This window comes from Pseudopodoces humilis, chromosome 1 (assembly GCF_049639895.1).
Source record: "Pseudopodoces humilis isolate 2021_Gansu_Grassland_sample_001 chromosome 1, ASM4963989v1, whole genome shotgun sequence".
NCBI lineage: Eukaryota > Metazoa > Chordata > Aves > Passeriformes > Paridae > Pseudopodoces > Pseudopodoces humilis.
The window spans coordinates 71541988-71567458 of NC_142200.1; the positions used below are offsets into that span (position 1 = coordinate 71541988).

A 25471-nucleotide genomic window follows, 5' to 3' on the forward strand; every position below is an offset into this window, starting at 1 on the left:
ATTTCATCAGAGACTTTTAAGTAACAACACACACAACCTTTTTTCTGGCTAAGACCTTGGGTTGTTTCCTAGAAAAAAATGTAGTGTACTGATTACAAATCAAAATGTAAAAGATAGAACTGTAACAAAAATCACAGAAGAATCAAATCAGGGAGTATTTGATTTATAACTTTGTATCAGTTAACTCCCATCTAGCAAGACAAAAAGAAGAAATACAAACTGTTATGATGGCATTCCCAAACTGAGTTTCAAGCAAACTTCCAAATCTCTTCATTAGGTTGGGACTAGTTTAGTTTCAGGCCTTCATGAGAAAAAAACGTTTGTGGAGATTTACTACCTGTCTCAACTCTTCTAAAAGCAAATGTATGAAAATTCGATCTGTATTTTCCAAAAATCTTTTGAAATTTCTTCATGAAACCTCCTTACTTCTTCATTCTAATTGCTGTATGTGTTTCATCAGAATTATTTTTATAATTATTCTCTGCATTTCTACCTGCAATTTTTAGAACTTATTGGAAACCTGTTGTAACATCCTCCAGTGGCCTTTAAACCTCAGATAAAAACTAGATTTATGGCATAAAAACTGTGGTTCACTTCTGTGAACAATCCACTCTTTAGAGACATGCAATGTAGCTAACAATAAATCTTTCTTCAGGTTTCATACTTTCTTTCTATACCCTAATTTCATCTTTGACGTACTATAAATCCCAGTAACTAAGATCTACCACTGGGCATATACCATTTCTACTCAGGATACAAAGGGGACATTCTCTGTCCAGTGGGATAGAAGCACAGGAGAAACACAGGAGTTTTTCCACCAAGCAGTTTTTAAGGATGGTTTTTAAAGTTTTTCACCAGAGAGTGCAAGTATTATCTTTCCTGAACTCCCAAGTTAATTATATGTTCATAATGCCCTCAAATTTTTCTTTTTCATTTGAGTGAAAATAAATTTTGAAACAGTTCTATGAATAAGGGCTACCTCCTCTTTCTGCAGCATCCTATTTTGAAAAAACATATCAGCAACATTTTTAAACCATGAAACACCTAGGCATTGACAGTGTAGAAAAGAAATAAAATGGAGGAAAGAATTATGAAGAGAGGGGAGAAGGGACAAAAGGGAGGGAAACAAACTATGACATATTGATTGGATTTTTTTTTTTTTACAAAGAAAGATGCCTTTCAAACTTAAAGAGTTTTAAGAATATTTAGTGTTTCTATAGCTTGCTCTGCGTTCCATGCAGTCTTATAGATGATTTTTAGTTCAGAACACCCATGCATGATTTTCTTGATCTTCCTTTTTAAATCGTGAGAAATTGTTCCAGGGATTTCTTCTTGCCTAAAGCCAGCAGCACAACATGTGCAGGAATTGATATAACCCTTCATTCTGTGTTAGAAGCTAGTACAGTGAAAGATTAAAATGTTTCTTCAAATTACCAAAGTATATTTTTTATATAAGCAGTAGCTCTTAAGCCCAAGCATACCAGAATCTCCTAGCTGAATGATGACTTGGTAAAGGTTTAGGAAATTAAAACTGTTGACTCAGCAGATTAATGCATTTTTTTCCTTACTCTCAGTCTCTCCTAAAGTAATACTACACCAGTAATACTACATCTATTTAAGATATAATGAAATTAGATTGTACTTTTATACTCCCAGGATTATTCTCCCCTGTAATAGTTGTATTCTAACAACAGGGTGGGTAGGTGAGAGAATTTTCTCTTAACTATTGGCCACATGTTTAAAAAAAAATGTGATTTTTGCTTTGAATAACAAAGACAGCAGAACATTAATTTTTTATTAAATCCAATCTGTATGCCTACTTTTCCACTGAAGCTTTGTGCATTTTAAAATACAATTTTTTGCAGAAAATTGGAATGAATTATAACTACAAAAGTTGGTGTACATCTCTCACAGCATGGTTTGGGTCCATCCTGCTTCACACTGCTAAGTGCAAATTGCTTAATGACAGAACTAACATCAGAGTTGAAAGCACTTTCATTCAGGCAGTAGGAAGTACAATGACATCTATTATTACAGTGTTGAATAAAAATGCCATTTAGACCAACCAACAATACTGGCATACTATAAGCACAGGATATTTTAGGTTGGAGAAGAGATCAGAAGGTCTTAAGTCCAACCTTCTGCTCAAAAGACAGCTAGCTATAACAGACTATGTTGTTTGGTCTCAAAAACCTCCAAGAATGGAGACTGCACAGCCTGTTGCTTGACTGTCCTAGAAGTGAGAAAGTTTTTTCTTTATATCCAGTCTGAAATTCTCTGCCTGTTTTCCATTGTCTTCCTACCATGCACCAGTGTGAAGAGCATGTCACCATTCTCCATGTAAACTCCCTGCAGGTATTAGCAGGACGTTTACCAGCATCCTGCCCCGCAAAATGCCTTTCTCCTCAAGGACGAACAAGGCCAGCTCCCTCAGCTTCCCTTTCTAAGGCACGGTGCTCCAGCCCCCAACAGAAGGTGGCACTCCACTGAATTTGCTCCATTTTATCCATGTCCTTCTTGAATTGGGGGAGGCCAAAACTGGGGAACAACCTCCTCCTTTGATCTCCTAGCTGTGTTCCTGATAATACAGCCCAAGATGCTACTGGCTGTCTTTGCAGTGATGGCATCCCTTCAGCATGCCTAAGAACTTTGGATGGCATATCCTCCAGTGTAACTACTGGTATCCTAGTGGGGTGTCACCTTATGATGGTTTGGCATTTAGGAAAAAAAAAAAAGTAGAAAACATGGAAATGAAGGCTTTGAGAGAGTGGCTCCTGGGAGTTTCTTCTCTGCCTGAGACCTGGCCAATAGCTGGCCATTTCTGAGAACTGACAGCAGTTTTGGACCACTGAAAAGTAAGATCACTTTTGTGAATGCCACCTTTTAAACGTAAACCCAGGAACTTCTGTCTCTCTTTGTTTCCAGCTTTGAAAGGTAACAGAACTCCAGCTGGCTCCCACTTCCCCTGCCCCCAGGCCTGTGTAGCCCGGCGGGGTCTGGGCTCAGCCTCCTGCGACTCAGGCGGGGGATGGAGCCTGTGGTGATCCCCTCTGGCCCCAGGCTGGGGCCGGGCTCTGCTGCAGCTTTTCTCGGAAGCCTTCTGGGTCCTATTCCAGTGGGGTGGCTGAAGCCTTTCCCAGAGGAGGACAGGCTCTCCCGTGGCCCCAGCCCTCGGCTGGGGCAGGCCACAGCTGCTCGCCCCCAGGGCCCGAACAGACAGCTCCAAGTTGAAACCAGTCTGCTGTCTTTCCAGGGCTGCCAAGCTGAAATCCGACACCATGAAATCTGCCACAGTTTGAGCCAGATTTTAACCCTTTCACTACCCAGATGAGACCTGCAGATTTAATCCCTTTCCAGAGAAAGGGGAAGAGAGTGATCAACCTGAAAAATTCCTTTAATTCATGAAAGAGTATTTTGGGGGAATGAAGTATTTCAAAGTGTAGGTCTGAGCAAAGGTACTCATTGATGAAGCTGAGCAGATGGTGGAGTCATTGTGTCCCATGAGATGCTGGAACAGAGAGAGAGAGAAGTGAGAGTTGATGAAGACCCTTGGCCCCCAGAGAGAAAAAAAGAGAAAATCTCAGTTCCCAGAGATGATCACAGAGACAGATGAAAAGAACCTTTGCCTTTGAATAACTCATCCTTAAAATAATACTCCTTGAGTTCATGGCCCATGAATACATATCAGAGTGGTGTGAAAATGGGAGGAAGCCATGATAGCAGAGTTTTCTGGATGGCTGGCATCATGGAAATGAAAAGCCATGAGAAAAACTGTTTGCTTGTGGAGAACTCTCCATTAAATGACATGAGAGATCTCCTCTCTCTAAAAAGACTGATGGAAAGACTATTGTATAGTTGGTACTGTTTTAACCACCAGGTTTTGTCTCTACGTTGTCAGTTAGACAAGGGAATGGTTGAGTAGTGGAGAGAAAGGGTTTCTGGAGGTTGTATTCTGGTTTCTTATTCTTGTAGTTTTGTTAATAAACTTCCTTTATTCCTTTTAAGCCTGTTTTTCCCTTCTCCTAATGCATATCTCACAGCAAGAAATGAGTAAGTTTTCTGCTGATTTTTAGCTAATGCTTTAAAACTGTCACACACCTGTACACATGATGGAGTGTGCTCCTTGCCCTCCTCCAGGTCATTGATTAAAAAATGTCACTAAAGGACACAAAATGATTCACACAAATGTTTCTCAGTGTTAGAAAAGGAAAAAGGCCACTTTATTCTCTGACTCCAGTATTTATAGATTCTCGACAATGACCAGGGATTGGACAATCAAGTTACCACCTTCCCAAGCACACTGGTCATGTGAAACATCCATCAAAAGACGTTTCTTAGAAGGAACATGATAAACAACCCATGTTTATAGAACTTTCATGGGAAAGCAACTAAAACTAGGAAAGCATTATCAGAAAACTTTAAGTCTCAGGGTGGCATCTCACCCTTTCTCCTTTAAAAAAGAAAAATGAACAAAGAAAATTAACAATGTTCTAAGCAATCAGAAGGCTCTAATTTCAGGGTGATATCTCACCCTTTCTCCATCACAAAAACAAAAATTAAAACATTTTCAGTGTCTGCCTGTGGAGGAGCCATCAGGGTGACCACTCACGTCATCTGCCTCTGAGTCATCATCCGATGGCCTATCCATTTGATGATTTTCAATTTGGTCACTTGCCCATTGGCTGGATTTTTCCTTTGCAGTCACAGGTCAGGACGAATGGACTTTGCAGGTACCCAGCATACCCCAGTATCTGTGGATACACACACATACCCGTGCCCTGAAGCAATAAGGTCATAGGGACCTTCCCACTGTTTGGTGACTAAACTCCTCACTTGAACCTTCGCTTGAGGCTGATGCATCTCATCCGAAGCCCGCAATGAAAGGTGATGGTTCAGCATGACTGGGTTATTGGAGTTCTGCAGCACTGTGAGGTGATTGAGGGTATATAAAGCTTTTTCCAACTGACTGTGTGGGGTTTCACCCTGCATTCCCTCTTTTTGCTTCTGTAGAACTCAGTGTACCATGAGCACGTTCTACTATGGATGCTAAATATGAGCAAAAGCAGGGAGCACAGTGCCTGTGGAAAAGCAGGCCACGCAACTTTCTCAGTCTCACCTGAGAAAGTGGCCTGGGAAATCATAAGGAAGAATTAAAACAATCCTCAGAGATAGAAGACAGCCTTGCAGGTGCTGGTCAGTTTCTTGTTTTCTTGCAAGAGAAGGTCGAGGGTTGGTATACCCCACTGACCAATGATGGTAATGTGTTAGTTTACTAACAATAAGAGTTTTACCTTTCTGTACTTTCTCGTATCGGTCTATAAAAGAAGATCTGAGGTAATAAACCTCGCTCTCCTGTTCAACTCACAAGAGAGTCCGTGTCATGCTCCTAGCCATTCCCAATAGTATGACATTCTACAATAGCTTGATCTGTCAGAGAATGAGGGATACCAAACTTGTGTGACACACCCCACAGCTGCAGGAACTGCTGCACCTTCTGAGAGGTGTAAGCAGGACCATTATTGGTCTTCACAGCAGAAGGTATGCCTAAGACGGCAAAGGCCTGCCTTCAGTGGGCAATTACATCGCAGGTCTTTTCTCCTGTGTGAGCAGAAGCCCACATTGCAGAGCAGAAAGTGTCCACACTGACATGCACATACCGGAGCTGGCCGAACTTGGCAACTTGGGCGACATCTGTCTACCAAAGCTCCAAGGCCCTAAGGCCTCTGGGGTTTACCCATGCCAGCAAAGGCACAGCAAGTGCATTACAATCATCACAAGACTTGACAACGTCATGGGCCTCAGCTGATGTCAACTGAAACTGCTTCTGAAAAAGTATATGCATTCTGGTGGAAAAACCGATGCGATGCCTTGGCCTGTGCAAGCATAGTAGCCTGAGTCGCAACCCACTCTGGGTTAGCCAACTTGTCAGCCCACACCTTACCTTCTGCAATGAACCCTGGCAAATTGGTATGACTGCTCACATACAGAACATAGTACGGATGCACCTGGGCCTGAATGGCATACCACAAGGTCTTCAGTAAATGAAACAAGTCAGGATTACTGATTTCCTTCAAAACTGAATGACCCAACTGCTGGGCTATGTCGGCCACATAGGCAGAATCTGTGACCAAATTGAAAGTCATCAAATGGATGCCATCGGATGATGACTCAGATGCAGACGTGAGTGATCACCCCGATGGCTCCTCCACAAGCAGACACTGAAAAAGTTTTTGGTTTTGTTTTTTTGTAATGGAGAAAGGGTGAGATATCACCCTGAAATTAAAGCCTTCTGATTGTTTAGAACATTGTTTATTTTCCTTTCTGATTGTTTAGAATATTGGTAATTTTTCTTTTATTTTTTTAAGAAGAAAGGGTGAGATGTCACCCTGAGACTTAAAGATTTCTGTTAATATTTTCCTAGTTTTAGTTGCTTTCCCATGAAAGTTCTATAAACATGAAAACATTATCGGAAGGCTTTAAGTCTCAGGATGACAAAAAAAAGTTGAATAGGACAGTACTTGGATCCTTATCATTTCTATACATCACTATACATTATCCTTATCATTTCTATACATCACTATTTCTATACATCATTAAAACTACCCTCTGAGCCTGACATCCTAGCAGGTTTTATAGATCCAGCTGCCCACCCATATGGACCCTATATCCTAATTTGGATATATGAATAATGAGAGAGACAGTGTCAAAAGTCTTGCTAAAATTGAGGTACTATTTTCTCCTCATGCACAAATCCAGTCATTTTAATACAGAAAGTAATTACATTTTCAGATGAGCTTAATCCTTGAGTAATCCATGCTGAATGCTCCAAATCACCTTTTTCTCCATCATGTGCCCAGAGAAGTGTGCTCCAAGGAGGTGTGCTCCTTGACTTTCCCAGGGATGGAATGTCCACTAGACTGTTGCTCCCCAGGTGATGGAATCATAGACTGTTTAGCTTTGAAAAGACCTTTAAGATCATCAAGTCTGATTGTTAATCCAGAACTGATGAATCCACCACTAAACCATGTCCCTAAGTCCCACATCTACATGTCTTTCAAATACTTCCCGGGATGCTGAGTCCACCACTTCCCCAAGCAGCCTGTTCTAATGCCTGAATACTATTTCAATGAAGAAATTCATCCTAGTATCAAATCTAAATCTCCTCTGGCAAAACTGGAGGACATTTCCTCTGGTCCTATTGCTTGTTACTTGTGAGAAGAGACTGACCCTGACCTGGCTACAACCTCTTTTCAGGCCGTTGTAGAGAGTGATAATGTTCCCCCGAGCCTCCTCTTCTTCAGGTTAAATGATCCCAGCTCCCCCAGCCACTCCTCACAAGACCCTTCACCAGCTATGTGTCCCTTCGATGGCCACCCTCAGCACCTGAATGTATTGGAGGGCCTGAACACAGGTTTCAAGGTGCAGCCACACCAATGGTTGAGTACAGGATGAAGATCACACCCTGGTCCTGCTGGCCACACCATTGCTGATACAGGCCAGGATGCCCTTGGCCTTCTTGGCCACCTGGGCACACTCTGGCTCATGTTTTGTTGCTATTGGCCAGCATCCCCAGGGCCTTTTCTGCTTGTCAGCTTTTATTCCTTAGTCTCTTTTTTGAAGATGGAGCATTGTGGTAAAAATTCAATTCCAAATTTAATTTACCACAACTTTTAATAATGCAAATAAATTAAATCAGGAAAGATATAACAACATTTCTCAGACTGGTAGTAACTGTCAGCCCGGTCTTTCATCTCTCCCAAATATACACCTGCTCTATGGTGTTAGGAGCTTGGGGTAGAGGACATTTTATGTGGGAGTAAAGCTGGACACTGTAGAAATTCAAAAGCCTTAAACTTGGGTTGTTTTCAAAACTATTGTTTATTTTCAAAGTTAAGGCTGCTGCCTTTTAGTTTCTGTTAGTTTAGTTACTTCTGTGTACAGAAGTAGTGGCATTTTTCTCAGTAATCTTTTACCATATTCACTTTATGACGAAAACTCACTGCTAACTACTCCACAGTTTCTACGTAAGCAAAGGCTCAGGAGAAATAAGATGCAGGGCTTAGGAGAAATAAGATGCCACAATATCAACAATATAATGAAATTAAAATTATGATCTGCACCCCAAAGAAGCCAAAGTACCACCTTTCTCCTACAATTTTAATATATAAATAAATTACAGTGTAATTTTGTATTTTTTAAAAAATTGTTCAAATTTTCAAACTATGCTTATACACTCTACCTGTGATATTTGTATATAAAAGTGTGATAATTTCAAATTCTACCAAAAGTGAGTATTAATATTTCTTAGAAAATAAGTCTTAACACTTACACTCAATTGGGATAGAAGAAATGTTAACAAAATCCACTGTGATTCAGTGAAATACATGTGAAATAGAATTGACTACATCAAGAAAATTGCAAGAATAGAATGGGGGGGGCTTTATCATATGCTTTCTCACACTTATAAAACACATACTGTCCAGTTACAGGAAATCATGAGATGAATTTAGACTAAAGCTCCAGCTAATATAAGTTCCCTGCTTCCATGAATGGTCAAAACCAGATGTACAGAGAAGAATGAAAGTGAAAGGCAAGCATACATCACAAAGAGCATAGGAGCAATATATATATTTTTAGCAGCATGTAAAGAACACTGAATCACTCCAGAACACAATTTATTAATGAGCCATGAAGCATAAAATTTTAGATCCTCATTTACTGACTCAAATGTAAAATGTAACACAACCAACGGAAACTGAAACCTGAAGACAATCAGAACTATGAAAAAAGTCATTATTCTTGATGCTTCAAAGACTGTAAATAATGTAAATGTCCCACAATGCAGTGATAGTCTCTTCATATAAAACCAAATCAGTGCATGATTCTTTAATTCAGGTTTGGCCTGAAATGCAAATATCAGGAGGCCTGTACAATACAAACACCACTTAGTATTGACATGATTTAACTTCAAATGAACTGATTTACCAACCACCAGACTGTTTTGACTAGAACTGGTCAAATCCAAGCATCATTTTAACCTATCAAAAGCTTTTCTGCTACTGCCCAGCTTTTGAGGAGCACAATGAGACAAACTGAAAATTAACAAACCTTTGCTTAGACGAGCTAGTCCCTATCAATGTGCATAGGCCCAAGTATTTAAAAACTATCCTAAGTTTTATACCATGAAGCTTTGAACATAGTAGTCCAATCTAGTATTTCAGTCTCAGCTGGGGACATCCTTGTTCTGCAAAAGCAGTTCTCCAATACCCTCGTTATTTTTAAGAAGATTGAAATTTTGAACCAAGAAGGCAATGGCTGTAACCAAAGCAATATAAGGTGGAGGGTTGTTTTTCTTTCACTGCTATGCTTACATATAAATGGGCAAATAATAAGACAGGGTATAACACAACACAATGAACATCTCAAAAATGAGATGAAAAGGAAAGTTAATAAAATACACATGTTAAAAAATTCAGAAATATAAATAGCATTATCTGTATTTGTTATTTATGAAGTTACATTTTTATCAGAGGGTCCTAAACAATTTTATCTTGGGATTTTAAGTTTGTACCCTTAACTAAGTAAAAAGAACAAAAGATAGTGAAAAGTCTCATTTGTAAAATTTCCAATGTTTGATTACTTCAAGACCACACAAACTTCACAGCTTCAAAGGAGAATAGGAAACAGACACCAAAACTGGAGTTCACAAAATAACATAAAACATATTGTCATGGCTAAATTAATCTACTCAGAAAATATAAAAGATAGACAGGTGACTGTGTCAAAGAGGAAAAGCTGATATTCAAGGTGCTGCACATATATTTCACAAGTAATTTATGGATGCTAACTGTGAAACAGAGAGCACGGTGCCTGTGGAAATTGCAGGCCGCATAGATTTCTCAGTCTTGCCTGAGAAAGTGGCCTGGGAAATCATGGGGAGGAATTAAAACAATCCTCAGAGACAGAAAACAGCCTTGCAGGTGCTGTTTGTCTGTTCCTTGCTTTCTTGCAAGAGAAGGTCGAGGGGTGGTGTATCCCACTGACCTATGATGGTGATGTGTTAGTTTACTAGCCAATAAGAGTTTCTTTTCTGTACTTTTCATGTATCAGTCTATAAAAAAGATCTAAAGCAATAAACCGAGAGAAATTCTCCTGATCGACTCCCTAGAGAGTCTGTGTCATTCTTCTCGCTGTTCCTAATAGAGCGACAGTAATTAACAGAACACTAAAACTCAAAGAACTCATAAACTTTTGCAGTTACCACAGCAATGAAATTTCATACCTGTGGCAAGATAGATGATATGGAAAAGCATGTCCTTCCCCTGCACAACATCCACAACCACATGGGAAAATCGGCTGTTGTCTTCCATGAAGTAAGGAATTGGTATAACTGGTTGAATAACCTCATGCATTAAGAAGAATTTTTGTGCATCTTGAAGATTTCTCTCAGTCAGATTTACATACAAACCCTGGTCCATGGTGCCACACTGTAAAAACAGAAATGTAGCATGACTATATGTGCCAACAATAACAATGGATTTACTCTCTGATTTATAGCACAAGAAAATAAAAGCAAGATCATATCTTGTAATGACAATGTAAAATTCAACTTTCAGGTCCCATTTTGGTGCTACCCAGACTGTCCAAGGACTCAGGAAGCTCAGTTTTCCTAAGACACTACTATGGAGGCTCCCTAATTTTAAGTAAAAATAACTATATATACATATATATATAATATATATAATAACAATAAAAAGAATAATTCTAAATAACAATATGGAAGAGCACCAGACTGACCAGCACAAGTGGATTATGGAAATATTTTGCTGTATCCTATGTTCACAGGGCAGGAAGGAGAAAAACTACCATTCAGAAAACCAAATTATTTTTGTCGTAATACAAGCAGACGGGACTCAGTTTCTTCATGCAGAAAAGCCAATCTTTAATGCTACAGCCCATTTTTATACAGTTTTCGAAGACCTCGCATTTTACACTAATTGGCTTATAACTTTCTTGCCACTCAATTCATTGGTTAGTAAATGGCATTTTACATGTCCATCACATCTCTCTATTCCTCGATAGTTTACATATTTTGCTCACTGACTCCCATGGGATAGATTTCTTGTTTTTGCAGGTGTGAACGGTTTTGTTACCAGAATAGATTGTTGTGCTAACTGATTCTCACTCTCATAATTTTTTTCACATGGCAACTTAGAAGCTAGCTGCTAGCTTAGCTAGAGTAGTGGGACTTAAACTATATTTTTACAAGGCCTTTCTTTTTGTAAGGTATTACCTATATGCAACAGATTTTCTGACTAGTTTTCTTTATAATTTTCAAAGACCTTAATGCTGAAGACTTAACAAATTTTCAAAGGAAACCTCAAGTCCTAATACAGACAGGTTCTGACAGGAATCCCAGGTGAAAGTACAACATGCAGTTCTAGAAGCTTCTTAGGACGCTGTCTTAAGTAGCAAAAATGGACAGTGCAGAGCTCTATGAAATATTATCCATTGCAAAGACTTTTTTTTTTTCTTTAAAACTGACCATATTTTAAATCTGAAAACTGTGTTCTTTTCTTACAGGAGAACATCCACAAGCTGCATAAAAAAGTTTCAAACACAACTAAACAAGGCAAAATAAGTGGGAGTTAATTTCAACGTATTCGTGTTGAGGACACAAAAGAGAAAGCTTCTTAATGTATGGGAATATATATACATTCACATGTTTACTCAAACATAGTTGCATCAGAGAAGTAAAGCACTACTTCACAACATTTATCAAATATTTGGGTGATGTGAAAGGCATAACTAAGTCACCATTTAAATTCTGCTTTACTATGTCATAAATCATGCCATGAATTACAGCATGAGCAAAATAATAGTGTGCAAAACCATGCCAATTATTTTTTTAATATTACCATGTGTTCAGTCCAAATTTGAGTAATTTTTCCAAATCCACAAATGCTAAAAATAGTAAAAACAAATTATTTCATAATGGGGAGATCAGATGATGAAGAATGATAAATTAACAACTGGCAGGAAACAGTTACTTGCCCTGTATGTCAGACCAGTGAAAAAAATAAACCACCCCCAAGAAGTTGTCTGGATCTATCAAGTAGGAAAAATTCTAGCTCAATACTCATAGTACACTGAAGTGCAAGTGGTCCTTGGTCTTATGATAGACATTGCCCTGTCTAAAGAGAAAAGTAATGATCTCAGAAGAAAACAACGTTCCTCAAAACTGGGACTCCAGTAGTATTCTAAAATGGAAAATATTTCATTAATACAATCTAGCCTCAGAAATACAAGGTCTGATGTAACTATATCTACACAGCAGTAGTCTTCATTCAAATCACATACGTCTCTCTGTTGCTACAGAGTAGGTGAATACTCAGAGGATAAATCTACTTCTGGGACTAAACAAACAGAACTTCTTATCCTTTATCATAAGGACTCTACAAAAGAAAAGTCCTTTCTTGGAAGGAAACCAATGACTCAGTCAATTAAGATGACTGAGATGTGAGATGTGTACTCCAAAGTCACAAAGTCAAGTTACAGAAAATGGTTAAAGTTCTAAGCATTAGACTAGCTTCTAGTAAGCATCACTGCTGCAGCTATGGAGCCAGATACATAGCAGAAAGTTATTCAAGGGAATAAAAAGCAGCATTGGCGAAAGAAGAGAAGCTGGACATCATTAGAGATACCTAAAGATCAGTTAACATCAATTGCCTTCAATATTGTGTTATAAAAGGCCACATTACAGCTTTTAACCCCAGCTCTACCTTCAAAGCTGTTTGTGGCTCAGTGAGATATGATACAACTGTAGTCACCGTTCTTGTAAATTAGATGAAGTATCCAGCTGTATTACAATCAGCGAGGTATCTAAAAAAAAAATTTCAGCACCTCTCTTGACTGGGACTTGGAGACATACACTAAAAGTACAGCAGAGACTTAAACTGCTTTTACACGGCTATCATGCTGCCATCTTTCTTTGTAAGTACCATTCAGTAGGGGCTGCTCTCACAATAATTAACACCACATTAATACAAAGTTTGTAGGGAGAGTTCAATAAGTTTTATTAGATATGCGTACATTGTCAGAAAGGTGATAAAAATTTTACATAAAAGCATTTTTTCAGGCTTTCTCCTCCAAAAATTTAGCCTTAGACCCTCTTCCTATCACTATTTTGACAATACAAGAACTTCTACAACAGGTGAAAAGCTGTATACAAATGCAGCCTTCTTCTGCAGGCTTCTGGTGTACTTAGAATCTTGTCACTTGGCTGATGACAAACATACTACTTAGGAAAGGTAATGTGGCTCTAGCCTGTAACCTGTGCCTTATTTTCCTTCATTTGCATAGATCAGGAAGTAATTAAAATTACCTACAATCCCCAATGGGTGATTTTTTTCCTGCTAGCATAGATCTTATGATTCTTACAAGCTGGGGAAGGCTGTTCCTGAAGCAGACATGAACTTCTGAAATTGCATTGAGATTAAGGGAGGGTGAAAGGTGGGTAGAGGTGACTACACTTAAATATCTTGATGAAAAGCTATTGTTGTTAATCACTACATTAATGATGCTTTTTCTTCCATCTCTCTTGAAAGAAGCACACTCATTAAAATTGTCCTAGTAGGAGTGGTGACTATGCAAAAGATGAAAACAATGCATATCTGCGTACTGAAATACCCCTTTCTTTTTGTAGAGTTCCTCTAAATGACCCACCTTGACTAATTGATTTTACACTGTCAGCCAGGTGCAGATTATTGCTCCCTCTGAGGCCAACAAATTCAAATGAGGGGCAGAACATATCACAGATTCTTTTAATCTGACTCTTCAAGGAGTATGGGCCACCTTGCACATGAAAATAAATAAAATTATGACCACTCCTCCTTTACCACCCTCTCACTTTCTTTTTTCTGCCAGACACCATTCCATTTTTTAAGTCCTAATAACACAAATACACAAATAATAGCAGTTTGATCATACTTCAGACAGGAGTTAATGTCACCTTGACAGATAACTATAATATTTTATTTTGACAGAAGATTGAAGTTAAGCCTTTTTACTCCTAACCTTCAAAGTACGTCTGCTTTTCAATCCAAATTATTTTGTGGAAGGATAAATTAAAATTAAATACATTGAAACAAGAGGGTCTTCAAAGCACTTTTTTTATTTCAGTGTTTTTTTAAGGTCTTAGGCTACAACAGTGCAAAACTGGATTTATACTTTATGAACCATACAGTACTTTGAGGAATGCTCACATAAAATATTGATTTTCTCCCATGTATCCATACCTGAAAATTAGGGTTAGGATTGGGATATGGAAGCCAAGCAGAGCGAGAATTCTCCTGGTATTTGAAGGGTCCATTAAAGGTCTGAGTTATGGCACTCAAATTGAAAACACAAACTGCTGAGGCTGCTATGCTGTTCCTGTGAAGGAAATAAATACATTAACCTACATAATAACATTAAGAAGTCAAATTGCTGAAAAATAAATAAATAAATGAACAAACAAACAAACAAATAAATAAATAAAAACCCTTCAATCCTTCAAGTAATTAATGAAGCAGATATGATCAGCCAGGAGATGATATCTCAAAATAATGCTATATGTTGAGCTGATTTAGCACAGTCATTGCATTTAAAATATTTGCCAGCCTTACCAAGAAACGGCTGTGGGGAAAAACTCAGAACTTCCTACTTTCTGCTGCTGCTCTAACACCATACTATACTTCTAATACTGCTACACTTCCACACATAATCACATGCACTTTTCCAGGTACAAAGTTCAGGAGGATATTATTCTCAGGGTTCACTTAAGTTTTCTCCATACAACAAACGACTGCATTACATAAGTAAAGGTTTTCTATTTGTGGTATGTCTCTAGATCCTATGGAATCCCTGGAAAAGACACGTCCACAAAAACAGTGTTTTTCCAAGAGATGATGTGCAGCAATAAGAATGCAAGTTGCAGAAATTCATCAAGAGCAAACAACTTGGACTGCTTACAAAATATCATGTTAAAAAAATAAACATCAATAAATGGCAGCTGGACTAAATACACAGTTTCCTGGGTTTGCCTTAAATTGTGATATACAAGGCAATAAAGTAATTCTGCATAATGTAAAGAATATAATTTAATAAATATGAAAGCTCCTAATATGGAAAGCTGCATTGTTCTTTTCCTCATTTTGAGATAATGGAATAAATAATGAAGGTCTCAATCGCACAGATCTGCAGCTAGAACTGCTGGAAGTTCATCCACACAGCATTCTTCTTTCTTTTCTTTTCTCTTTTTTTTTTCCCCTATTTTTTTTTTTTAAAGCTTAGCCTAGAATTCACACAGGGCTTAAGAAAACATACTATAGAAACTCTATAATGATGGGGGAAAAAACCCAACAACTGAAAAGAGTTAGGATACATGGATTAAATACCAGGACAAAAGAGCAATTTGCTTTTTTATGCTTGTCTCCCTTATTTCAAAGGAAGCCCACATCTTGAAGTTCCATGCTTACAACTTCTGCAGAATCAATCATCGTTTGAGCTGACAAATCCTTGCTTATATCATTAAATGCATCTCACTAATATAATTAACTGTACCAGTGTTTTCTTGAATTTCATGACTGTGACAGCCATAGCTGGTCTGTGGCTGCACAGATAATTTAGCCGTGACACTTATTCGACCAGCTAGCTCATTCGCTCACTAGAAGTAAACAAGTCCCCAAGCATGGGACATGTTATTGATAGGCTGATTTCAAGTTCAAACAGAGGACCTCAGCCAATCCCTTTGAAGCTCAGATGCACCCATGTCATTGGCCAGTGAGCTAGGCGAAGTTTAGATCTTTAACCAATCACAACTCTAAGAAGGGAAATTTGAAAGCCCTATAAAAAAGGTGTGCCTGAGAATAAAATCTGGCTGTTTCTGCATGATCTCAGTGTTGCCATTTGGTTCAATAAACTGTATTATTAAGATAGTAACAAACGTTAATAGTTAGCATTAGTTGACATTAGTAGTAGTTATGCTAAGGCTTGGTAGGCCACATGTGACCTGCAGATGAACTATATAGCAGATATTGCAATGTAAGCAGTGTAACTAGGAGATAATCTAGGAATGTACCTTTTGGCAAAACTTAAATGTCAGAGAGATAATCGTACCAAGTAGTGAAAGAGAAGTAAGAAATTGTGATGATGAAGAAATCGTGTAGAAAACATATAAAAACCCTGTGATTTATCTGTGAAACGGGGCTCTGTCTTTGGACGCTAGTCCACAGGCTCCCGGGCCCTCAATAAAGCACCGCATAAACGACTTCGGTTGTTTGTGTTTTCTTCAGATCGGGCAAAAGTTTTCTGGCGACCGCGGCAGGACTCCGAAGGTGCCTGGGGCGGTTCGCGTTCTGATCCACTCCACGCCGGCACCGAGTGATTCTCGGGGAGTCATCGGTTCGTGCCCGGCCCCCGCACCTGACGGACGACTGCAAAAGGTAAGCCCGAAGGTGCTTTATTTTTTTTTCTGGTTCTGGTTTGGGTGCCTGCTCATAAGACGAGGCGGCGATCCTCGCAGGGTTGGGCTAAGATGTCTGGTTGGTCTGGGAAGCCTAGGCGCCGGCTGTCAGACGCGGCGAAAACTGCGCAGGTCCGGCACTTGCCCCTCGCGGCGTCGAGAAGCGGCAAGTCGGTTTGGTCTGGTATTTATCTGGTATTTAGTCCTTTTTGTTTGTTGTATGTAGTTTGCTTAATTCTGGATTGTGGTTTTGTATATTGCTGCTTATTGGATTAATATAATCGTTAGTTGAATTTGTTGCTGCTAAAAATGAAACTACCTCAGAATTGAAGTGATTGTTGTGTGAGTGCGTGGTATGATTGATTTTGTTGGACTGTTAATATTGATTGTGGCTTTTATTGTTTCATATATTGCTGCATATTGGTTGTTGCTATTGGTTACCGAGTTTTTGTACGGCTGTGAGTAAGGTTCAAAATGCCATTCAAGACACTTAAGTTTATGGTTCAGTCTAATAAAGGTATCCCAGAAAATACCCCGCTGGGATGTTTACTGAAGAGGTGGAAAAGTGAAAGGTTTTTCCAGGAGATGAGTAAGGATAAAATGATTGACTATTGTAATCATTGGTGGCCCGAATATAAGCGAGAAGGGCCGTCATGGCCAGAGAATGGTACTGTGGATTTTGACACCATAAGTTCGTTAATGTGCTATCTGGAGGAAAATGAAAAATGGGATGAAATACAGTATTTAGACTTGTTTCATTTACTGCGCCGTAAAAAGGAATGGCAGACTGAGTGTGGAATAATGGTATTGGAGATGAAAGAATCTAAGTGCGGGGGTTGTAAAGAAGGATCTAAATGTGTTCAGTGCTTAGCCTTAACCTCTCGACCAGAGGAGGATTTGTCTTTTATGGTGTCACCCGGTGCGCTTCCTGCTTCACCCCCCGCTCCTGCTGTCTCAACCCCTCCTGCTGTCTCAACCCCTCCTGCTGTCTCACCTCTTCCCTCTGTCTCTCCCCATTCCTCTTTGTATCCACCGTTACCAGAAACCAGCACTGAGGATGAGGATGAGGATGAGGAGGAAGAGGTGGCAAATTTAACGGTAGTACCGGGGAATGTTAAGAAAGTTGTTATCCGACCTAAAACCCCTTCCCCTGTTTCTCCCCAGAATCGGTGAAATACTCCGCTCGCGGCACGAACTAGACAGGGACGTAAAAATTACGGGGAATCCCAGCTTATTGCCCCTTTAAGGGAAGCTATGGGACCCCAAGGAGAGAAAGTGCTTGTGAAAGTGCCTTTCTCCCCAGGAGATCTGGTGATTTGGAAGCAGTCAGCAGGCTGTTACCGTGAGAATCCGGAGAGGGTGGCCCGGGTGGTCAAAATGATAATTAAAACCCAGAATCCAGATTGGAATGACATGCAGGTTTTGCTAGATACTTTGATGGATTCCACCGAAAAGGAGATGGTGTTATGGGCAATGAAAGAGCGTGCTCGAGAGGTGATTAGGCTGCGTTGTACAGTAGAAACAGTAAATGACTTAGTTCCGAGCGATGATCCGGGGTGGGATCCAAACAGGGTCGGAGGAATGGAATCTATCAAGGTGTACCAGGAGTTGTTAGTAGAAGGAATCAGGACTGGGATGCCTAAGACGCTAAATTGGTCAAAACTGTATTCTGTCAGGCAGGATAAGAATGAATCTCCCTCGGCATTTTTAGAAAGACTTAAAGAAACTGCTAGACGCTTCACTGATTTGGAGATCGACAGTGAAGCAGGAAAATTGCAGCTTGCCTTAATCTTTTTGGGTCAGACACAGGAAGATATCCGCAAAAAACTGCAGAAATTAGAAGGACAAGATACTCGGGATCTGGATAAAATGCTAGAGGTGGCTTGGAAAGTTTATAATAACAGGGAAAAAGAAACGGCCAAGAAACAGCAGGTGAACATACTAGCTATAATGCAGCAAGCCAGTGAAAGGGGGGGAGGCAGAGGTGGTTTTGGGCGCGGTCATGGTTCTGGACGTGGCAGGGCAGGATTCCAGAATGTTAAATTTGGAGGATGGGGGATGGCCCCTCCTAGTCCCCAGCAAGGAGAGATTGCTCCCAATCAATGTGCGTTCTGTCGTCAGATAGGACACTGGAAGAATGAGTGCCCAGTGAAAGCTGGATTGGGAGGAATGCCAGTGAATGGACCAACAGGTTACCCCGTGAATCCAGTAAGTGGCGCCCAAGCATTTGTATTGGGAAATTATCAGAATCAAAGCTGACTAGAACAGGACTTGAGGGTCAGGATTGATATTGATAGGAAAGAACAAGAGTTTATCGTGGATACGGGGGCAACGCATTCAGTTTTAAACAAAAGGTTAAGACCTATCAGCGATACTACCATACAGGTAGTGGGGGCAACAAGACAATTAGAAGAAAGACCCTTTTTACAACCATTAAATTTGAGATTTGGAGGAAAAGAATTAGATCATCAGTTTTTGTACATGCCTAATTGCCCCAAGCCATTGCTTGGCAGAGATTTGTTGTCATCATTAAATGTCAGAATCATATTCGAGAATGAGAGGGTGAAATTAGAGGTTCCGGGAGAAGAAATTGCTAAATTGTTTGTAATAAAAGAAATTGATCCCTCTCCTATTCCTATTGAAGTAGATCAAGCTGTAGTACCTTGGGTATGGGAGACTGGGAATCCAGGAAAATCAAAAGCTGCTCAGCCGGTGGTAGTAGAATTAAAAGAAGGAGCTCAGCCAGTGAGAATAAAACAATACCCAATCAAGTTAGAAGCTAAACAGGGTGTCGCTCCTTTGATAACTCAGTTTTTAGCACAAGGAATTTTGCAGGAATGTGAATCAGACTTTAACACTCCTATTTTTCCAGTTAGAAAACCCAATGGTAAGTATCGGCTAGTGCAGGATTTGAGGGCAATTAATAACATTACTAAAGACATTCACCCAGTGGTTGCCAATCCATATACTTTATTAACATCTGTGTCAGAAAAAATTTAAATGGTTCTCTGTTATCGATTTGAAAGATGCTTTCTTCTGCATACCTCTGGCATTGGAAAGCAGGAAATATTTTGCCTTTGAATGGGAGAGTCCTGATACTGGAAGAAAGAGACAGCTCACCTGGTCTCGACTGCCGCAAGGATTCAAAAACAGCCCTACAATATTTGGAAATCAACTGGCAAAGGAATTGGAAGAATGGAAGACTGCTGAGGTAAGAGAGTTACCTTCCTCTTATGTCATTCTCCAGTACGTGGATGATACCTTTTTAGCGACATCAGAAAAAGGAATGTGTCTGAAATTGACTATTGCTCTGTTGAATATGCTGGGCCAAGCTGGCTACCAGTGTCAAAAGAAAAAGCACAGCTAATAAAAGAAAGTGTAATATATTTGGGATGTGAAATCACCCAAGGCCAGAGACGGTTGGGAGTCAATCGAGTGGAAGCTATTTGTGCTATTCCCCTTCCCAGGAACCATCAAGAACTAAGGTCCTTTCTGGGAATGGTAGGGTGGTGCAGGCTGTGGATTCTGAATTTTGGACTTCTAGCTAAACCATTATATGAAGCTTTGAAAGAACCGCAGTTGAGCTGGAATCGACAGAGGGAAAAGGCCTTTGAAGACTTGAAACAGGCATTGAAAGAAGCTCCAGCATTAGGCCTTCCAGATTTAAACAAGGACTTTCAGTTGTATGTGAATGAGAGACAGAAATTGGCACTGGGAGTGCTAACTCAGAGACTTGCTAGTGCTGGTTGGCCGTCATGCTTGCGGGCAGTTACAGCCACAGTGATCCTCATCCAGGAAGCCAGGAAATTGACTTTGAGAAGGAAAATAGAGGTATTTGTGCCTCACATGGTACTGGCAGTCTTGGAACAAAAGGGGGGTCACTGGCTTTCATCCAGCAGAATGCTGCAATACCAAGCAATTCTGAGAGAACAGGATGATGTAGATCTAAAAATGACTAATCATGTTAACCCAGCAGAATTTCTCCGCAGTGAGCAGGAAGAAGGAGAATTAGCACATGACTGCATGGAGGTGATTGAACAAGTGTATGCCAGCCGAATGGATTTGAAAGATGTTCCAATGGAAGATCCGGATCGGGAACTGTTCACCGACGGGTCCAGCTTTGTAGAAAACGGTACCAGGTATGCGGGATATGCAGTGGTAACAGTTACCACTGTAGTGGAAGCAAAGGCCTTGGCTCCTGGAACGTCAGCTCAGCGAGCTGAGATCATTAGACTCACTAAAGCCCTAATGTTAAGTTCCGGAAAGAAAGTGAATATATGGACTGATTCTAAATATGCTTTTGGGGTTGTGCACATTCATGGCGCCTTGTGGAAAGGACGAGGGTTATTGAACTCTCAAGGAATTACTATCAAATATAGAACTGAAATTCTAGCCTTGCTAGATGCAGTACACCAACCTGAAAAGGTTGCAATAATGCATGTGAGAGGTCACCAGAAGGAGGAAGGAAAAATATATCGAAGAAACAAATTAGCTGATGTCACAGCACGAGAAGTGGCCAGAGAAGTGTGGACCCAAATGGCCCTGATACCCACTAAGGTGAGTCCTGTAACTCCACATTTAATTCAGGAACCGAAGTATTCCCCGGATGATGAAAAACTAGCATCGCTGCTGAAAGCGCAAAAGAATGCAACTGGATGGTATGTAACAATCATGGGACAAGTTGTAGTTCCCACCCAAATTATGAAAGCCATCTTAGAGACGGAACATAATAAATGCCATTGGGGAGCAGAGGCATTGGTAAAATTTCTAAAAAGTGAAGTAATTTCTAACCAGATGTTAACATTGGCAAAACGGGTGAATGCCATGTGTTCAACTTGTTTGAAGAATAACCCAATAGTTAGGAAACAGATTCAGTTAGGGAAATTACAAGTGGGACCAGAACCAGGAGATTACTGGCAAGTAGATTTTTCAGAATTACCGAAAGCACAGAACTTTAAGTATCTTTTAGTGTATGTATGCACTTTTTCAGGATGGCCTGAGGCCTTTCCTTGTCGCACCAATCAGGCAAAGGAAGTGGTCAAAACACTGTTGAAGGAAATTATTCCAAGATTTGGGGTACCGTTAGGACTGTCATCAAATAGAGGCCCACACTTTACAGCAGGAATAGTACAAGAGGTGGCCAGGATGTTAGACATATCTTGGGACTTACACACCCCTTGGCGACCTCAATCGAGTGGTCAAGTGGAGCGGATGAATCAAACAATTAAAGGATTTAAAGACATGAATTTGCAATTACAAGCCACATCCCGAATGACTTTACAGAACAGGATGGCACTAGATATGCTATTGTTAAAAGAGCGTGGTGTGTGTCAATATCTAAAAACGAAAATTGACCATTGCTGCATCCATATTCCAAATGTGACCATTGAAGTAGAAAAAGATATTTCTCAATTGGAAACGATTGAATCCAAAACAAGAGAAATTGAAAAAGAAGCACAACATAATTAGATCGGAGCTATATTTGAGTCCTTAGGACTTCAGGTTTCTGGATGGGTTTCGTCAATAGTACAGTACATTCTGTTATTTGCAGTTTTGTTATTAATCATTTGGTTAGCCTATAAGTGTGTTCTAGGAGTCATCGAAAAAGAAACAAGACGCACCAGAAGAGTGATAAAAGCCTTGGCAAGAACCAATGAGATACGCCTCAATGAAAGACGCCGACCTCCTCCGAAGTATGAAGATGTCGTTGGGCAAGATAATCCAGCATTTGAAAGAACCAACGATAACTAAGAGTTGAGCATTCTTGCAGAAGATTGAAGAATGCTCAAAAGGGGGGAATTGTTGCCATTTGGTTCAATAAACTGTATTATTAAGATAGTAACAAACGTTAATAGTTAGCATTAGTTGACATTAGTAGTAGTTATGCTAAGGCTTGGTAGGCCACATGTGACCTGCAGATGAACTATATAGCAGATATTGCAATGTAAGCAGTGTAACTAGGAGATAATCTAGGAATGTACCTTTTGGCAAAACTTAAATGTCAGAGAGATAATCGTACCAAGTAGTGAAAGAGAAGTAAGAAATTGTGATGATGAAGAAATCGTGTAGAAAACATATAAAAACCCTGTGATTTATCTGTGAAACGGGGCTCTGTCTTTGGACACTAGTCCACAGGCTCCCGGGCCCTCAATAAAGCACCGCATAAACGACTTCGGTTGTTTGTGTTTTCTTCGGATCGGGCAACATCAGCATGTGTATGTTGCATTCCTGTCTCCAACAACAGTGACACAAGAAGTCCTACCAAGGGCATGAGACTCATGTTTACAGATTTTTTTGGATAGTCTGAAAGAAACAAAATCAGCTTTTTCATGAAGCAGTGACTGTAGTGGACTTGATAGTCAACCACATATAACAGGTGCAGGTTTGGCTGTTAGAGAAATGTTTCAATGAGTCATGTTTCATGTTTCATGAGGCAAAAGTAGTCTTAACAACAGCAAGTCCATTTTCAGGAGAGCCAGGAAGCACCAGGAACACCATTCCCCTTTCTTGGCTAAAGCCCCCTGGATTTTCTAGAGCAGAATTCCTCTGCTCAGGCTTTTCATGGTAGGTACATGTCTAGGCTACTTTGATTTCTCAAGAAAGATCTGATTGAACAGTGTATGTGGTTGCTACCTGACAAATACCTGTCTTTTATTATATGAACTAACTAGGAAAACAGAGCAACAAAATCAAAAGTACTGATCAAAACAATAGCAAATTTTCTTATCCCCAGTAATCTCAATTCTCTGTTATTCTCTTTAGATAAACAGTGTTTAGCTTCCCTACATTACTCCATTGCAGAAACAGGCTGAGCTCATCATCCAACGTCACGAGTTAGGAATTGACACATCCTGGTGCAAGCATCTCATCACTAGTCTTGTTCACAGCCTTCCAGCCCAGGGATGAGATTGAGTCTGGAAGATGCCTAAATGAGCCTGAATTCATGCTCACTGTCTAGAATGCACAGGGATTATAATTCTTTGGCATTAACTTGTAAATGTTTCCATCTGGTTAATTGAGATTTATAAAAGGTATGTATCTCTGTGTTCAACGGTGCCTTACCTATGTGTTGGGTATCCAAGGACCTTTTAAAGTTCTAGACAAAACTGATTTACACAGCAAGACAGTACAAGAAGTTCAGAGAAATAGAACTCAAAATTGGAAATTGTTCCAGTGGTCTGAACATTGGGCTGCACATCCATAACACAGAGGCTGCTCTCAATGAGCACCATTTGAACACCAGTCATGTAAATTTGTAAATTTACAAAGGACATTTCTGAGGTAAATGTCTCTTTTTTTTCTATGTCCATCCAACTTTTTAATATTTAACAAATGTGAATTTTAAAGATCAATTTGTACTTCTATTTTTTCCTTTAATTTTACCTTATTGATACAACAGGTTCACTTAAAATTAGGTTAAATTCTTGGTTTGACCTTCAAACTCACATAAGAATATGTTAGGACTAAATTAAAACACATAAGAGCACCTCTTGTGCTGTTTTGGGTAAAGATGATTTCTTTATAACATGGTCAAATTCCATCATGTCAAAATCATGAACATGTCACATTACAATTATAAATGATTTATTTTATAAATACAGAATGCATTTACATATTAAAATAGTAAAAATAAAAATTAATTACTTTCTAACAATAAGTGAAGAATATGACAGAATAAACACAACTAGCTCCCTGCAGTAAGGGAATATTAAGAATTTATTCCTTCTCTCCTGTTTTCAACAATTCATGTGGGAAACATTTGGAACTGATACTTGTTCACAGAAACCAGTGGACTGGGCAAAACAGTTTGAATTTATGTTTACTTGGCATATGCAGAAGAGGGTAGCTCAGAAGTTCTAGGTTTTTTTGTCACAAAGAGCAAGAAAATAAAAGATATCATTCAGTTTACTTACACATTAGTTGTAAAAATCCCATAGATCAAGTCCAGTTCTGGCAAGAAGAAAGTACTCTGAAGTTCATTATAGTAAAATGGAATTTCTCCAGGACGAGAGCAGTTCACACGAGCTTTCATGAAGGTAGTCCAGGTATCCTCCAGCACAAACTTGCCACCAATATCATTTTTGCACACTCGGGCAGCACGAGAGAAAACTGTTTTCCCACAGTCATGTTCCACTGCATTTTCCCGGAAGAAAAAGTAAGTAAAGTTCCCAATGTCATAAGATGACACAAAATTTGGTTCTGAAAATAACAAAAGGAAAGATCATTTATTGCCTTCTTGTGATACATGCACTTGTACTAATGCAGAAGTTGGATTTATCTTCAAGCATTATATTTAGATAAACACACTTTTTAATATCCTTTAGGGATATGGCACCATGACATCTGAATAGGCTAGCTCATGTCCAGCTAGGATTATGAGATACATGATCATGATGCACTGGGGTTGGCTGGATAGAGTTTTTTTCATAGTAGCTAGCAAGGCACTGTGTTTTGGATTTGTGCTAGAGACAGGGCTGGTAATTCAGGGATGTTTTTGTTATTGTTGAGCAGCACTTACACAGAGCCAAGGCCTTTTCCTTCTCTCACCACCCCACCAGCACAAAAAGCCAAACTGCCATCTGTGGTCAAACCATGACCTGGAAAACCGGGCCTGACAGGTTTTCCTCTAGGTGTTTACAATATGACTGTGCTGGGCAACCTTGGCCCAGCTCATTTTATTCCACCATCAAAAGTGTTTTGGAGTCTTCATTCTTCACATAAGGGCACAGTGAATTCTCACAATGTAATTGCTTTATCTTTTAACTCTATTTCTGCTTTGCCACCATGCCATTACTCCAGATTAGCAGGATAATGGATTGTAATTGATGGTGACTAAAAATGTGCTCAGAGGCTGTAACTGAAAGAAAAGAGAACTTTTCTCAGGAATATTTGATGATAACTGCATTTCAACCCTATCTTGCTTAATGCAGATTTATTTTTTCTTTCTTTAAAAAAATGATTGAAAAC

The 25471-nt window shown here is 39.6% G+C and overlaps 1 protein-coding gene across 3 annotated transcripts in view; it reads right to left on the minus strand.

The window, feature by feature from the left end:
• Positions 1–25471, minus strand: part of SEMA5A (semaphorin 5A) — a 419645-nt gene that overhangs the window by 135961 nt on the left and 258213 nt on the right. For all 3 annotated transcript variants that reach the window (XM_088054549.1, XM_088054546.1, XM_088054542.1), the window contains 3 exons: positions 24418–24703; positions 14298–14433; positions 10283–10487 (listed from right to left, as the gene is read on the minus strand). In XM_088054549.1, the coding sequence (XP_087910675.1) occupies positions 10283–10487; positions 14298–14433; positions 24418–24703 (627 nt within the window). The remainder of the gene's footprint in view (positions 1–10282; positions 10488–14297; positions 14434–24417; positions 24704–25471) is intronic.